This window comes from Mobula hypostoma, chromosome 22 (genome assembly GCF_963921235.1).
Source record: "Mobula hypostoma chromosome 22, sMobHyp1.1, whole genome shotgun sequence".
Classification (NCBI taxonomy): Eukaryota; Metazoa; Chordata; class Chondrichthyes; order Myliobatiformes; family Myliobatidae; genus Mobula; species Mobula hypostoma.
The window spans coordinates 53382470-53399469 of NC_086118.1; the positions used below are offsets into that span (position 1 = coordinate 53382470).

The 17000-nt window shown below is 37.5% G+C and overlaps 1 protein-coding gene across 1 annotated transcript in view; it reads right to left on the reverse strand.

Annotated features, from left to right (window-relative positions):
* The window catches only part of pitpnc1a (phosphatidylinositol transfer protein cytoplasmic 1a), a 328993-nt gene that overhangs the window by 103589 nt on the left and 208404 nt on the right, over positions 1-17000 (reverse strand). Inside the window, exons 6-7 of the mRNA XM_063030617.1 lie at positions 4690-4778; positions 455-462 (exon numbers count right to left, since the gene is read on the reverse strand). Coding sequence (XP_062886687.1) covers positions 455-462; positions 4690-4778 — 97 coding nt within the window. The remainder of the gene's footprint in view (positions 1-454; positions 463-4689; positions 4779-17000) is intronic.

The following is a 17000-nucleotide window of genomic DNA, read 5'->3' on the forward strand; positions in this document are numbered from 1 at the left end:
TCTTTCAAGTAGCCTAAAAATGTAAAATAGCTCTTACAAGATGTGCTTCGTGTGATACACCAAATTTTAAAACTCCTGAATGAGTTACAGTTCTTTAGTCAAATAACTTGTCCAATTGGTCATTCATTCAAATGCTAGCCTTGATGATGTTTGGGAAACCTTTATAATTTTGAAGACTGAAGCCATATGTCATTCTGTTATTCACACCACAGATCAGCTAACAAAGATAAGAAACACAGCTGAAGTCTTTCAGAATTGAATATTTTAGCTTTCCACGATGTGAGCTGCTAGATAGACTTACAAATCAGTACGTCACTTATGGTCCTCAGATAAATCAGAATCAGATTCAATACATGCAATAACAAGTTGACTACTTCTTACCAATTTTACATTTAAAATGAAGAATTTCACAGCTTAGCTATTCAACAAAAGTAAAGAAAAATGAAGTACTTACTGTGTATTCTGTAACACGGCCCCAATGAAAGGACACATAAAGAGAAAAATAAAGACACACAATAAATATAGGTTCCATGAAGTTATTAATCACAATATGCAATATTTTCAAAAACTATAAACTGAGCAACAAAAGCTAATGTAAGTACAATGTTTATAGCAATGAATACAACAATCCAAAATATAATAGAAACTGTCACTGAAACAGAAAAAAATAACCATTCATTAAAAGTCTGTTCTTTTTTTCTTATTGTCTCTAAGAGCATGATTAAACCTTCTGCTTTGATTGATCACAAAAATAGAAATTTGAAGTCCAAAAATTCTCTGTGTGGTGAGTAATAAGTTATGCAATAACCTATATTTAGACCCTTTCATTCAACCTTTTCTTTTTTTAAATCAGAGCACAGTTTTTCTGGGTCACTTGCCAATTATAGCTAAGAATGAAAATGGACAACCTAATTCCATGTATCTGATGCATGATAGCAGTCAAGAAATGCACCAGAAAAACTCTTAAGGTTATTTGCCTTTAGATCCCTGTTCCTCCAAAAAATAAAGACTTAGATGAGAATTCAGCATACAGGGGTAATCTGAGGGGTTTGACAAACATGTGTATCACTCCATTGCTAAATGTACTGAAACTGCTGTCCAAGTAGTCATATTTTTGGAAAATCAGACTAATGGTACTAATGCTCTAGTACATTTTGCTTCCATTTGATTTCACTTTCAAAATGTGCCCTCATCTGAATCCAAAATAGTAGCAATCGAAATGTTATATCAAGAATAGCGACGGCAATGATGTTCATTATTAGCTATCTGAAATCCAATAAAATGCTCAAGAGACCAGTAAGTAACTGCAATATAATGGTAATTGAATTCTGAAGTAATCATGAATAAAACATAGCAGATTAAATTGTGGCTGAGAACTTCTCTAAATGCCGAAAGTGCTTTGTTTTCATGTTGCACTCTCAAATGAAGAAGGAACAAGTTTGATTTAGTGACACAGCCTGAATTCACTTTCGCGTACATTGCCCTACTGCAACATGATGAAAATGCTGCTTTTAGTTTTCCTTTTGAGTTAATAGATTGAACTTAGTTTTGACTATGCTGATCCTAATGGCGAGGAGAACATTTTCTGAATGGCCCCACGATCTACCAAGACACAGGCTATAATAATCTTCACTGAAAGACGTGTCCCCTGATATTAATTCTCTTTTCTGCCTCCAGGGTCAAATTTTCACGAAAGTCTCCAACATAACATTACTGACAGCTGATTACTCTAGATAAACCATCCACTACTGTTTTGATGACTGATTGGCATTCAGTGTTTGTGTACCTTCAGTGAACATTATAACTACATGAAAATTTATTTTGATGATTCCTTGTGAAGGAGATCTCTGTAATTTTATACTGCTACATACTTAACTACTTTCAATCATATCGTAAAGATCAGCATGTATGCATAAATGTTGGAATGCTTTTATTTTCAACCATACTCCCAAATATGAATCAGTGTATTCAAAAGTCACTTACAAAAACACTGGCAGATCTGGGCCACTGTTCTCATTTTCCAACCACCCTGGCTTCCAATAACCAATGCCTAGCCATCTGTGAACCTGTGAAACATGTCTTGTGCAAAAAGCTGCATAAGTCTGTGACAGGCACTTTGAGGAGCTGAAAACTGAAACTAGGTTTAACTTGGACTGGATAAGGCCTTCTGTGAGCAATGAGCCCTCACGTCCAGTTTCCCACAGTTTCCCAGTTTTTGATGTTTTTGCTCTTCCTCTAACGGCAGTGGGTTCCCAGGATGACAGTCATCTTCATCTGCCTGTTTCTTATTGCCTTTAATTTTGTTCCTATCTCACTTCCCCCAGGTCTAACAAGTTAAAATCTTTGTCTGACTTGAGGGGGCATGACAAATCAAAGCACTAATAGACATTAATGATTTTTTTCATATATTATTATTTTTATTTCTGACTGGGAAACAGTTGAAATCCAAAAACTTTGCAGTAAAGAACTGTATGGATTTTTGCCTACTTAAGCATGAGATCAATTTAACTTTAGACACAGAAAGACCTTTCACCCATTTTCATCCACCTGAGTTGGTATAGATGCCAATTTGCATTTTCACCTCACAGCACTTTTATTGAATGGGAAGTGAAGGTCAAAAGGCTCTTTCTTTATGTTAACATTTAATCTATATTATTTTCTTCTCTATTAAAAATCAAACAACCCCAACTTGTCTTTCCCAGATGACCCCACTAATTCTAATTTCAATCAATTCTTCTGAGCCTTTACTTTCATCAGATATTTGCATTGCTGCTTGATAAAACAGCTGCTCACAAATGGCTAATATTGTTTGGTCTCCCTATCAAAGATAAATAGAATTTGTAATCTCTTTCACCCCTTTTCTTAATCCCTTGTCTGAATTTTTTGGTTGTTAACTGCTGCTTTTGTGAAGAAATGTGAATGTTAGGAATAAAGTTTTGCCTCCCAGTAACTAAAACTACTGTGGTTAGCTAATTAGCACAATCTCAATTACTGAGTTCAGCACACAAAATTAGTTATAGCCTTCAAGGTGACAAGATATATATGAATGTGCTACAGGATATGAGAAAAGAATTAAAACTATCAAAGTGTCACAGAATCAACTACAAATAAATGATCAGGCAGACTCTCAATGAGGAAACTGAACAAAATTACCTAGGAACCATGAAAAAAATGCTTCATGGGAAGCTTCTATGACAACAACTGTCTATATCAAAATTGTATTTAGTACCGTTAAACTCGAACCACCTAGATCTTATAAAAAGAATCAACTCAGGGCACTATATTAACAATGGCATGTGTATCATTTCAGTTTTTAAGAGAATGAGTTTTCCAGTAATGGCATAAGAAACTCTCCTTCACTCTGAAAAGAAGTGAATAGCCGAGGAAAGGAAAGGCAGGAAAGCAAAACTAGAGTCAACCTGGGTTGTTCTTTTACACCCTCTAAGACTGGCTGTAGCGTAGCACCAGAAGAAAGCTGGCAGAAGAGGTCTTCTTTCAAAAACAAAAAGATGTGGACAATTGTATTTATTCTAACACAGAGCTATGTCAGTATTTACTGAAAGGTAGGTAAACAACGTGATTACTCTAGAGTCTAGAACAATCAATACGGATTAAATCACATTATTAACATTCCCAAATGAAGCTAATAACAAACAGTATGCTTTTGAAAATTTATTTTTTTCTCTTATTCAGTGTTTTAAAGATTGGCACGTCAAAGACAGTAAAGTGTTAAGTCTTACATAACCTCAGCATTTAGGTTTAGAAGTGGCACTTGGAAGGTAGCTTAGTAACTGCAGCAGCTTGCTCTACCAGTCTCTTTTTGCTCTGCAATAATTTGCATGACAATTTGGTGTAAACAGGCTGTGGTAGGTGATTGCTCTTTCAAGATTTATAACGTGCTTTTCTGTGAAATTATTTGCTAACAAACGAATAATCTCACATTTTTGCAGACTTTATGTGTGGATTACCTAGGCTGATGGGCACTATGTTTCATGGGAATCCAAAATCTATGGGCTGAGGGAGAAAGGAGTATTCTATCCATGTGACAGACCCCGTGTTTAAATCATTCAATTTAGTTTCATCTCTTTCTGCCCTTGCCTGGTACCTTGATTTTAATAATCACCCTCTTTTCTTTTTATTCAAGTCCAATTCTTTATTTGGGGTGATAGAGTTCGTAATGATGGATCTCCAATGTATGATCCAATCTGACACTATTCATTCCAGAATAAAAAAAAGCCTCTGGAAGAACTCAGCAGGTCATGAAGCATCCCTGGAACCAAAGGGATGGTTAGTATTTCAGATCTAGACCCTTCATCGGACTGAGACTGTTGAGGGAAAAAAGCCAGTGAGAAGGAAGGATGAAAAACGGTTCAAATTAAGAAATACTTTTGCTTTTTTGCCTGGCTTACCAGGTTTTCCCCTGCCTTCTCTTTTTTGAAACCATCTTTCTACTTTATAGTTGATTTCTCTGTCTCATTTCCATCTACTAATTATGTATGCCTGCTGTCAACTTTTTCTCAATTCCTTAGCAGCTCTCCAGGCAACAGGGAGCCTCTTGGGTTCCTCAGGTGGGAATGTGCAATAAAGGCATTTAAAACGCATCTCTGTGAACAACCTCACTATCCATGATAAAATCTTATGCTACATTGCACTTTAATTAGTATGTTATGTTACTGTGCTATATCTTACCTGTGATAGTGTATGGATAATAATTCCAAGCTTTCTCTGTGACGTAAAAAATCCGTGGAACCACTGCTCTAGCCCAGCTAGGAAGCTTGCTATAAATAAAACAAAATTTGTTAAAAATAATTATGAATGTGATTATATTAATAAAATTGACCACCAACAACTAGAGAAGAAGGGTTAAGGTTCTCCATGTTTTAAATGATAGGAAGCAGTTAAGGAGAATATACTTGTGAAATAACCGGCATTAAGACCATAAGACATAGAAGCAGAATTAGGCCATTCAGCCCATCAAGTCTGCTCTGCCATTCCATCACAGCCGATCCAGATCCCACTCAACCCCATACACCTGCCTTCTCACCATAACCTTTGATGCCCTGACCAATCAGGAAACTTTAATTTTTTGCTTTAAATATACTTACGGTCTTGGCCTCCACAAATGTCTGTGGCAGAGCATTCCACAAATTCACAATTCTCTGCCTAAAAAAATCCTCTTTAACTCTGTTCTAAAGGGTCGCCCCTCAATTTTGAGGCCGTGCCCTCTAGTTCTGGACACATCCACCACAGGAAACATCCTCTCCACATCCACCTTATTTAGTCCTTTCAACATTCGGTAGGTTTCAATGAGATCCCACCGCATTCTTCTAAATTCCAATGAGTACAGGCCCAAAGCTGACAAACGCTCCTTATATGTTAACCTCTTCATTCCCAGAATCATCCTCGAGAACCTCGTCTGGACTCTCTCCAATAACAACACATCCTTTCCGCAATATGGGCCCAAAACTGGTGACAATACTCCAAGTGCGGTCTGACTAGTGTTTTATAAAAGATTCAGCATTATTTTTTATATTCTATTCCCCTTGAGATGAATGCCAACATTGCATTTGCCTTCTTTACCACAGACCCAACCTCTACATTAACCTTCTGGGAGTCTTGCATGAGGACTCCCAAGTCCCTTTGCATCCCTGATATTTAACTTTTCTCCCCATTTAGATAATAGTCTGCACTTCTGTTCCTTTTACCAAAATGCATTATCATACATTTCCCAGCACTTTATTCCATCTGCCTCTTTTTTGCCCATTCTTCCAATTTGTCTAATCACATTGCTTCCTCAGCACTACCTACCCATCCACCTACCTTCGTATTATCTACAAACTTTGTCACAGAGCCAGCAATTCCATTATTGAAATCATTGACAAACAATGTGAAAAGTAGTGGTACCAATACTGACCCCTGAGGAACACCACTAGTCATTGGAGCCAACCAGAAAAGACCCCCTTTATTCCCACTCGCTGCCTCCTGCCTGTCAGCCATTCTTCTATCCATGCCAATATCCTTCCTGTAATGCCATAGGATTTTAATTTGTGAAGCAGCCTCATGTGTGGCACCTTATCAAGCACTTTCTGAAAACTCAAGTAAATGATATCCAGTGCCTCTCCTTTGTCCACCCTGCTTGTTACTTCTTTGAAGAACTCTAACAGATTTGTCAGGCAAGATTTCCCTTTAAAGAAACCACGCTGACTTTGACTTATTTTATCATTAATCTCCAAGTATCCTAAAACCTCAACCTTAATAATGGATTCCAACACTTTCCTAACCACTGAGGTTAGGCAACTGGTCTATAATTTCCTTTCTTTTGCCTTCCTCCCTTCCAAAAGAGTGGTGTGACATTTGCATTTTTCCAGTCCTCTGGAACCATGCCAGAATCAAGTGATTCTTGAAAGATCATAATCATTGCATCTGCTAGCTCTGCAATAACCTCTTTCAGAACTCTGGGATGTAGTCCATCTGGCTAGGTGACTTGCCCACCTTAAGATCTTTAAGCTTGCCTCCCACTTTTCATTTGTAATAGCAATGGCACTCATTCCTGCTCCCTGATACTCACAGACCTCTGGCACACGGCTAGTGTCTTCCACAGTAAAGACAGACACAAAGTACTTACTAAGTTCATCCACTATTTCTTTGTCCCGTTAACTACCTCACCAGTATCATTTTCCAGTAGTCCAATATCAACTCTCACCTCCCTTTTACTCTTTATATAACTGAAAGAACTTTTAGTATACTGCTTTATATTATTGGCTAGTTTGCCCTCAAATTTCATCTTTTCTCTTCTTATGGCTTTTTTTGGTTACCTTTTGTTGGATTTTAAAATCTTCCCCATCACTTAACTTCCCCCTCACTTTTGCTACATTGTATGCCCTTTCCTTGGCCTTTATGCAGTCCTTAATTTTCCTTGTCAGCCATGGTTGACTATCACTGCCATTTGAGAACAACTTCTTCTGTGGGATATCTCTATCCTGCAGTTTGTGAACTATCCCAGAATCTTCAGCTACCTCTGCTCTGTCATCATCCCCGCCAGTATCCCCTCCAATCCACCTGGGCAAGCTCCTCTCTCATGCCTTGGTACTTCCCTTTGTTCCATTGTGATACTAATACATCTGACTTATGCTTCTTCCTCTCATATTGCAGTGTGAATTCAGTCATATTATGATCACCGTCATCTAAGGTTTCCTTTACCTTCAGCTCCCTAATAAAATCTGGATTATTACACAACACCCAATCTCAGATGGCCTTTCCCCGAGCAGGCTCAAGCACAAGCTGCTCTAAAAAGCCATCTCATTGGCATTCAACAAATTCCCTCTCGTGATCCACACCAACCTGATTTTCCCAATCCCCTTGCATATTGAAGTCCCCCATTACAATTGTGATATTACCCTTATTACATGCCTTTTCCAGCTCCCTCTGCAAATGTAACCCACATCTTGGCTACAATTTGGAGGCCTATATATGATTCCCATAATGTTTTTTTTAATGCTTGCAGTTTCTTAACTCCACCCACAAAGATTCAACATTCACTGACCCTATGTCACAGTCACTTCTTTCTAAAGATGTAATTCCATCTCTTACTAACAGAGCCACACCACCGCCTATGCCTTCCTGCCTGTCCTTTTGATACGAAGTATATCCTTTGATATTAAGCTCCCAACTATGACCTTCTTTCAGCTGCGGCTCAGTGATGCCCACAACGTTATACTGACCAATCTCTAATTGTTAAATTATATCATGTAAAAGGGAAGAGTTATATCCTTACATGTTTCTTCCTGTTATATTAACCACTTACACAATGCCCCTAGTTCAAACTGAAAGCATCAATGGTGCTTTGACTCAACACTCAGGATCATTGTTCAATTAACTGAAATGATCAGAAGAGAAATGATAAACACTATGGAGGAAACACAAAGAGATCAGAAGGGCAAAATTCTAAAATCATTTAATCTTTATGTCTAATTAAAACCATGCTGAAATATAATGTTCAGCATTTGGAAAAACATAGTCTATAAAATTTTTCATTTCTTTTGCACAAAAGTAAATGCTGGTAATAATGAGAGTTGTATGATGTTCACAGAATTATCAATGTATATAGTTCCACTCTGTAAGCCGGCTTAGTATGATGCATTACTCAGGACGGTGCTTTTTGAACCAATCCAATTCAATGAGTCTGTGTATGGGGAATGCTTCTTTGCATTTTGTACATGAATTATCTACAGAACTCCACCCTAATGAGAGATTAAAGTTGTTGATTAGAAGAGGAAAATGATCAGTAGGTAATCTTTCCCTTACAGTAACAACTTATACTTCTAAGATAGTTATCACTCTATGACACCATAATATCATGGATATAGATAGGTCTATGCTGGTACTTGGCTTATAAGGTAAATATGGAGGGAAAGGGTTAAGAAGGTAGATGGGTGTTGGAAAAGTGTTCTGGTATTCCCTCTGCTTTCCTAATCCTAGAGTATTAGGAAGTGCTGGATTGGACAAAATCTGGATGGGCTTGAGTATCAGAGTCAGTTTAATATCATTGGCATATGTCATGAAGTCTGTTGGTTTTGGCAGCAGTACAGTGCAATACAAGATTAAATTACAAGAAGAAACAATTATAAAAATTAAATTAAATACGTAGCACAAAGACACAGAAAAAAATAATGAGGTAGTGTTCATTGTTCATTCAAAAATCTGATGGTGAAGGGAAAGGAGCAGTTCCTAAAACTTTGAGTGTGTATCTTCAGACTCCTGTACCTACGCTTTGATGGTAGCAATGAGAAGAGGGCATGTCATGCATGATGGGGGTCCCTAATGATGGATGCTACCTTTTTGAAGCATTGGCTATTCAGGATGTCCTGGATGCTGGGGAGGCTTGTGGCCATGATGGAGCTGGCTGAGTTTGCAACCTTCTGTAGCTTTTTCCAGTCCTGTACTGTGGCTTCTTCATACCAGACGGTGATGCAACCAGTTGGAATGCTCTCCACAGTACATCTGCAGAAACTGATCTATAGCTGCTCTCATGCCTTCTTTGTAATTGCATCAGTATGTTTATTCCAGGATAGATCTTTAGAGATGTTAACACTACTTATCCCTCAATGAGGACTGGTGTGTTCCCTTGACTTCCTCTTTCTAAAGTCCACCATCAATTCCTTGGTCTAAATGATGTTGAGTGCAAGGTTGCTTTTGCAACACCACTCAACTAGCTGATCTATCTCAGTCCTGTAAGCCTCCTTGTTACCATCTGATATTCTGCCAACAACAGCTGTGTCATAATTAAATTTATAGATGGTGTTTGAGCTGTACCTAGCCACGCAGTCATGGGTATAGAGAGAGTAGAGCAGCGGGCTCAGCTTACATCCTTGAGGTACACCAATGTTGATTGTCAGTGAGGAGATGTTATTTCTGACATGCACTGACTTTGGTCTCCTTATGAGGAAGTCAAGGATCCAGGTGCAGAGAGAGGTACAGAGGCCCAGGTTTTGGAGCTTGTTGATTAGTACTGAGGGTATTCAATGCTCAGCTGTAATCAATAAACAGCAGCCTGACATAGGTATTGTTATTGTTCGTGTAGTCCAAGGTGGAGTGGAGAGCCAGTGAGATTTCATCCGCTGTAGACCAATTGTGGTATTAAGCATATTTCTGCAGATGCATATCCTTGCTTAGGCAGGAGTTGATTCTGGTCATGACCAACCTCTCAAAGCACTTCATCATAGTAGATGTGAGTGCAACTGCACAACACTTGTTGAGGCAGCTTGCCTAGCTCTTCATGGGCACTAGTATGATCATCACCCTTTTGAATTAGGTGGAGTAGAAAATACTGGAAATACTCAGCAGGTTAGGCAGGCTCTGTAGAAGATAAACAGAACTGATGTTGCAGGTTCAAGAATGGACCCATCCCACAGTGGTGCCCTGACCTGCTTAATATTTCCCACTTTTTTTTTCTTACTTTACATTTTCAAAAAGTTGATTTAGTTGCACTGTTAATTATACAGAGAAAGGATGAAAATCGATGTTCAATAAAACAATTTGCCTGATGAACTTCAGCATGTTAAAAACTATCATCTTATCAGGTTTCTTTTTGAAAGGTTCACTGATAATAACAATAGCTTGGCATAACATTAATATATGGGAAACAAAGGGATTGACTGGCAAATGTTTCCAAATTATTGCTTTACCTTTGATGTTGTAGACAGGGCATACGGCTTTGTTAAGCTAAGGAAACAAATGGGTGGACTTACTGGTATAACTTTTGGTCTACCAACTTGCTTTAACTTCCTACAGATCCTAAAACATTTTAAGCGTGTCAAACAACTTAAAGACTTCTTTTCTATTCTGTCATTATATTTGGCTATGTCTTTTGTTTCATAGTCTGGATCAAATGATATATCTTTATATATACTTTTTACTTTCTTTTCAAATCTTTTTATTATTATTATTATCCAAAATTAATAAGAGTACATCGAAGTAGGCAACACTTACAATGTCTCAAGAAAAAAAAATTCATTGTTTTAAAGATTGAAAAAAATTTTGATGATATATTTTCATAAGGTACAAATTTAATATGAATTTTGAGAGGAAGACAAATATGGATTGCCCAAGGAAAAAGATATGGATGATGGTGAGATTACGGAGGGGCATATTGCTATGCCAAGGCACATCAGTGGACTCTTGAAAAACATTGGGTTCAAGTTCAAGTTTATTGCCAACCATCCATACATCTGTAAACCACCAAAGGAGGCAGCGTTCCTCTGGACCAAGGTGTACAATACAGAGCATAAAACTCACACACATAACACAAAGTAACATTACCACAAATAAATTAACAAATAATAAGGTGCATACATGATGCAAGTTAAAAAGTAAGCAGTATAACCTCATAAGTGATGAGAACTGGATGGTGGTAGGAAGTTCAGTAGTCTTGTGGGCTAGGGAAGGAAGCTGTTTTCCATCTAACAGTTCTTGTCCTATTGCTGTGGTACCTCCTGCCTGTTGATAGGGGGTCAGAGAGATTGTTGAACAGATGGTAGGGATCACTGACAATGCTAAGGGCCCTGCATACGCAACACTCCTGATAAATATCTCTAATGGGTGGGAAAGAGACCCCAACAATCCTCTCAGCAGTCCTCGCAATCCTTTGTAGAGCTTGCAGTCATATACCTTGCAATTCAATACTAGATGGTGACATTGCTGGTTAGGATACTCTCCCTGGTGCTCCTGTAAAAATTGATTCAAATGGGGCTAGGGGGGAGCCTCACTCTTCTCAGGAAGTGGCGACACTACTGTGCTTTTTTTGACCAAAAAATTGGTGTTGAGGGCCTACATGAGATTGTCTCTTATGTGCACTCCCAGAAGCTTGGTACTCCTAACTTTCTCCATGGAGGAACCATATACGTACAGTGAGGACTGGTCACCCTGCATTTTCCTAAAGTCCACAATCATCTCTTTGGTCTTGTCCATGTTGAGACTCAAGATCTGTGCTCATACCAATCAACCAGCAGCTCTTCCTCCTCTCTGTTTGCAGTCTCATCATCACTGCTGATGAAGCCAATGACTCTCGTGTCATCAGTGAACTTAATGACTTGGTTTGAACTGTAGCAAGACAGTAAATTGGATCCAAAATTAATTTGGTCATAGAGAGTAATGGTGAAGCGTGTTTTTCTGACTGGATGTCTGCCTTCAGTAATATTCTGCAGGGATCAGTGCTGGGACCTCTGTGGTTTGTGATGTATACTAATGATTGTATGAAAGTGTAGGTGGTTTGATTAGTAAACATGCAATCACGCAAAAATTGAGAGAGTTGTTAAAGGATACAACTGGATATAGGTGAGTTAGAAATTTGGGCAGTGAAATGGCAGGTGGAGTTTAATGAGGACAAGTGGGAGGTGCTGGAATTTGGGAGGTCAAATGCAGGTGGTGAATATATAGTAAATGGCAGGATACTGAGGAGCAATGTCACACAGAGGGATCTTGTGATGCAAGTGTATTGCTCCCTGAAAGTGGAAAGAATGGTAAAACAAATGCTTGTCTTCATCAATCAAGGCACTGAGTATAGAAGTTGGGAAGTCATGTTGCAGTTGTATAAACTTTTAGTTGGGTCACATTTGGACTATTGTGCGCAGTTCTGGTCACCAGACTTTAAAATGCATAGGCTTTACAGAGGGTACAAAGGATAATCACCAGGATGTTGCCTTGACTGGAATGTATTAGCTAGAAGGAGATGTTGGACAGACTTGATTATTTCATGTAGAGTATTGGAGGCTGACGGTCAACCTGTTATAAGTTTATAAAACTATGAGAGCCACAGATAGTACAGATAGTCAAAGTCTTTTTCTCAGGCAGAAATGTTGAATTCTACAGGGCATTGGTTTAAGGTGAGAGAGGTAACATTTAAAGGAGAGTTGTCAGGCAAAGTTTTGTTTTTACACAGAGTGTGTAGGTGTCTGGAACATACTGCCGGGGGAGTGGTAGAAGCAAATACTGTAACAACATTTAAAAGGCATTTATCATTTAAAACAGGCAGAAAATAAAAGGATATACACCATATGCAGACAGGTTTGATTAATTTCATTTAGCATCATAGTTAGCAAAGACATGGTGGGCTGATGCCCTATTCTTATGCTACACCTTTCTATATTCTCTGAGATGAGGACATTGGTGTTTAGGCTAACTGCTTTTTGAGCCAATGAAGTACTAAAAGCAGTTTCCTAAGTTGTTACAAAAATTATAATTAACATTCATTTCCTTTTTTGTTTAGTTTCCTCCTGTGAAACTAGTAACTTGAATGGTTTCTCAACTCTCAAATGGTGAATATGATAATTGCTAACAATATTTACAAGGAGTGCTGCTTGCAAATAGCCTGCCATAAAATGTAATTTAACATCACTGTTGTTTGTGTCATGTGGTTCATATGCAGAAAACAAGGCTGAGATGATGCCTCAAACTGTTTATCTTGGAACTGCCTGTGAATATTTTTCTGCCTCTGTATTTCTACCTGTTTCCATTCTTTACATATCTGAATTAAAATAAACCATTTGACAAGTAAATGATGATATTAAGCCTTTAGGTCAGTTTCTTTATAAAATGTGCCTGTGCTCTGAGAAGTAATAGACCTATTCTTTCTTTCAAGGGCTGTTTTATTACTGCTGGGGCCAGTCTTACATTGCTGTACCACAGGTGCTCGATCATCTGTTCCTATACACACTCCAGGTTATCTCTTCCACATGGCTTAAGATCAGTTTGTGTCACTGCCAGTTCCTCCCTTCGCACAGCTCAGAACAGAATTTTTCCTCACCAAGGGTGGCCAGCTTTATTAACTTCTAAAACTTCCAGTGATGTATTTATACATTATTAAACCAAGGGAGGGTGAATAGACAACATAGTTTTCCAACAATAAAGTGGATGATTTATTATTAGAAGTGATGGAAACATGTTTCTAATTCTGCTCACTTCATTTCCCCACCCTCACACTCCTCTTCAATTAAATAATGCATTTGTGGGCTGCTCCTGAATCAGCTGTTAATAGATATTTAAGATTGATGTGATACAACTTGTCCTTGAGTCTGCCCTCCTTCCATCTGGGGATGCATGGCCCAGATGAATTCTACCATGTGCAGAATAACATAAAAATCTTTTACTTAACATTCATGGTATTAGTGTTCCAATTTATAGTACTGCTGAGTTTCCTTTTCCAATGTTTTAAAAATTCCCTAGCTGATAGGCAAGACACTGAATGAGGTGATGATACAGTCCAATTTTAATACTTTGTTTTGACTTCACCTGAGTTACATATTTCATATTGAATATGTAATGATAATTTACATTATTACCTGAATAATTTTTTCTGGGGTTTTACTTCAAGGCTGTTTACTGCAACATCCTTCAAGTAAAAAGATGCTACATGTTCAGGGAAACTTGAATGATTGAAGAATTAGTCGAGATCCAGGTTTGTTACATCAAATATCAAAGGTTTATTGTTTATTACTGGTGTAGAGAAGTTGTTTGCATGTTCCAGACAGCTTCTCTGAAGAGCAAAGGAATATGTCCATCATTAAACCTTTTTCTGATTCATCCTCACTGGCTACTGACCAATAATAATAACAACAGGTTACATGCATTACATACATACCCAACCAGGTGTCTAATAACGTAAAAGGTGACAGTTTAATCATTTTAGGGACAGATGATAGACAGCTCTTGTTCATCCTCTTATTGTTTACTAGTCATCCTGTTCACTGTTTCTGAATTAGAACAATAGCTTCTGTATTCAGTGACTTATGTATCCAAGTCAGACTTCCTCAGTACTGAAAAGCAGAGGTCCAACTAGTTAGCTTTGTCTATAAGACCACATAAATGGAACGTGGTGAAGTCCCATAAACTAATCAGTTTTGTAACACAATCTTGTGACTGTTCTCTATTTTGTAACATTTCTCCGTAAGCATTTCGACAAAGTCATAGAATCATAGAACACAGAAAAGGGCCCTACAACCCAATTTGGTCTTGCTGACCATGATACCCATCGAAACAAATTCCATTATCAAGGTTGTCTTATATCCCTCTAATCATTTCCTGTCTCCTTTGGTGATGCAGCTTTTGCCAAGGCCAGTTCTAATACTGTATACTGCTATGATTAAAACTTTCTCTGATGTGTTCACAGCAAAAGTTTATTTTTATTAGCATAGTGAGTAACCTATGAACAGAATATGATAGTTTAAAATGGGCCTAATGTTTATTCTTAATCATTGCACATTCCCCAGTGATCACAATTTCATAAGCATGTCAAAGGGTGATATACAACCCACTATTTGTCTGTTATTTTAAGGCTAAAACTAACAGATAGTAAGACTAGCAAATAAACTCCATTTAATTTGTTCCATTAGTGTGCTTCACTTGGGCTAGAAATTTGTTCATACAAATGAAAGAAGACTGCTTTGTATTCATAAATTATGTACCATAGTTCAAGATCCTGAACATGAATGCATTTGAGAGATGTTAGCATATTTTTCTTTTTTTTTACCTTTTCCATTTTTTTATATATATAAAACTATAATTATTTATACATTCTTAAGTACACATTGAGATGATATAAAAGGAAATTAGACACTTAAATAGATAATTATGTACTGTGGTAATTCTAATCTATTAGGCTAAGTAATGGTATTAGTTGTTAAGAAAAATGGTAATAATAGTTTCCATATAACTCTTCTGGACCATTCCACTGGTCCAAAATGTTGTATATAAGCCTATGTAACAACCATTGTAGGTGTTTCTATCCTAATTTGTTCATGCTTGCTCCTGCCCGCAGACATAATTATCCAATCCCTATGTACTTATTTACTTAATTTTTCCATTTTTTATCCCTTTCCCAAATCTTTCCCTTTACTTGTGTTAACTCTCTATTTTCCAAAAGAAAACATAAAAAAAGACATTTAGACTAGGGGTGCTTACGTTAGCAATATTACTGTGTTGATGAGAAGAGCAGTATAAATCATTAGGAGAGTCATCTAAAGTCTGCTCGCATTGGGGTTATATATTCAATCCATTTATTCCAGATTTGATAAAATTTTTCTTTTTGAATTCTCAGGGAATAAGTCAACTTTTCCATTTTAAATATTTCCAAGATAATTTCGTGCCAATCTTCTAATGTAGGTGGTATTGGATTTAGCCACTTTCTAGTGATTGATTTCTTACTTGCCGCTAAGAGGGCCTGCAGCAACTTTATATCTTCCTTCTGTTCAAGAAACAATACATGCCCCAAATAGAGCGTCTCAAAGTTCAGAGGTATCTGGGACCTAAGTACCTTAACTAATGTTCTTTGAATACCTTCCCAATATAGACTTAATTTAGGGCAATCCCAGAAAATATGAAAATGATTTGCCTCCTTGGAGCCGCACCTTCTCCAACACGTCACGTTTGTATCTTTATATTTTTTCTGATATGGGGTCTTGAAGTATCTTATAATGTTTTTCCAACAATGTTCTCTCCAAGTCAAAGAATTAGTCGAGGACCATTGAAAGCTGCAGATTTTCCCCCAAGCCTCCTCTGAAAGTACCAACCCCGCTTCTTTCTCCCACTTCTCTTTAATATACAGTGTATTTACATTTTTAGCATGGGAGAGTGCATTATATACTCGAGAAACTGATTTACTTGGTATTGAACTGTAAGCCGAGTTCAGAATCTTGAAAAATTCTAATTCTACTGTTGATAGGTCTGTATATCTACAACTCTGGTTAACATAGTTTCGTACTTGAAGGTACCTAAAAAAGTCATTATGTTCTAGGCCATGTTTGTCCTGCAGGATTTGGAAACTTTGTAATACTCTTTTATCTATAAATGAGAGGTAGGTTGTAAGACCTTTCTTTATCCATAACTCAAATCTTTTATCTCCTCTGTTGGGAAGGAATTCGGTATCATATGCACACCATCTAAAGAGTTTTAACATGTTATTAATTCCACATGAATTAACCACCTTCTGCCATACTTTTAATGTAAGATTTATCCAACTGTTTTTAAATTTTTCCAACTGGGCCATCAATCCTTTGTCAGCTATTGAGGCCTGTAGAGGAAAACTGTCAACTAATCCAAATTCTATTTCCTTCCATCTAGCCTTATATTCCCTATTACACCAATATAACAGAGGAGTTATCTGTGAGGCACAAAAATAATTTCTCAGGCAAGGAAGAACCATACCTCCTCCTTCCTTCCCTAACTGTAAGGTGTTATATCGAATTCTAGGTTTCTTTCCTTGCCAAATGAAGCGGGGAATCCATTTGTCCCATTCCCTGAATTGATTATCATCCACCTCCACCAGTAAAGTACAGAAAAGATACAATAACCGAGGAAGAATATTCATTTTTATAGTATTTATCCTTGAATTTAAACTTAAAAAGGGGATAAGATTCCATCTATGCATATCTGCTTTTATCTCTGAGATTAATGGTCCATAATTTACCTGTGACAGTGTTGAAAGATCCTTCGGCAGGGTTATTCCTAAA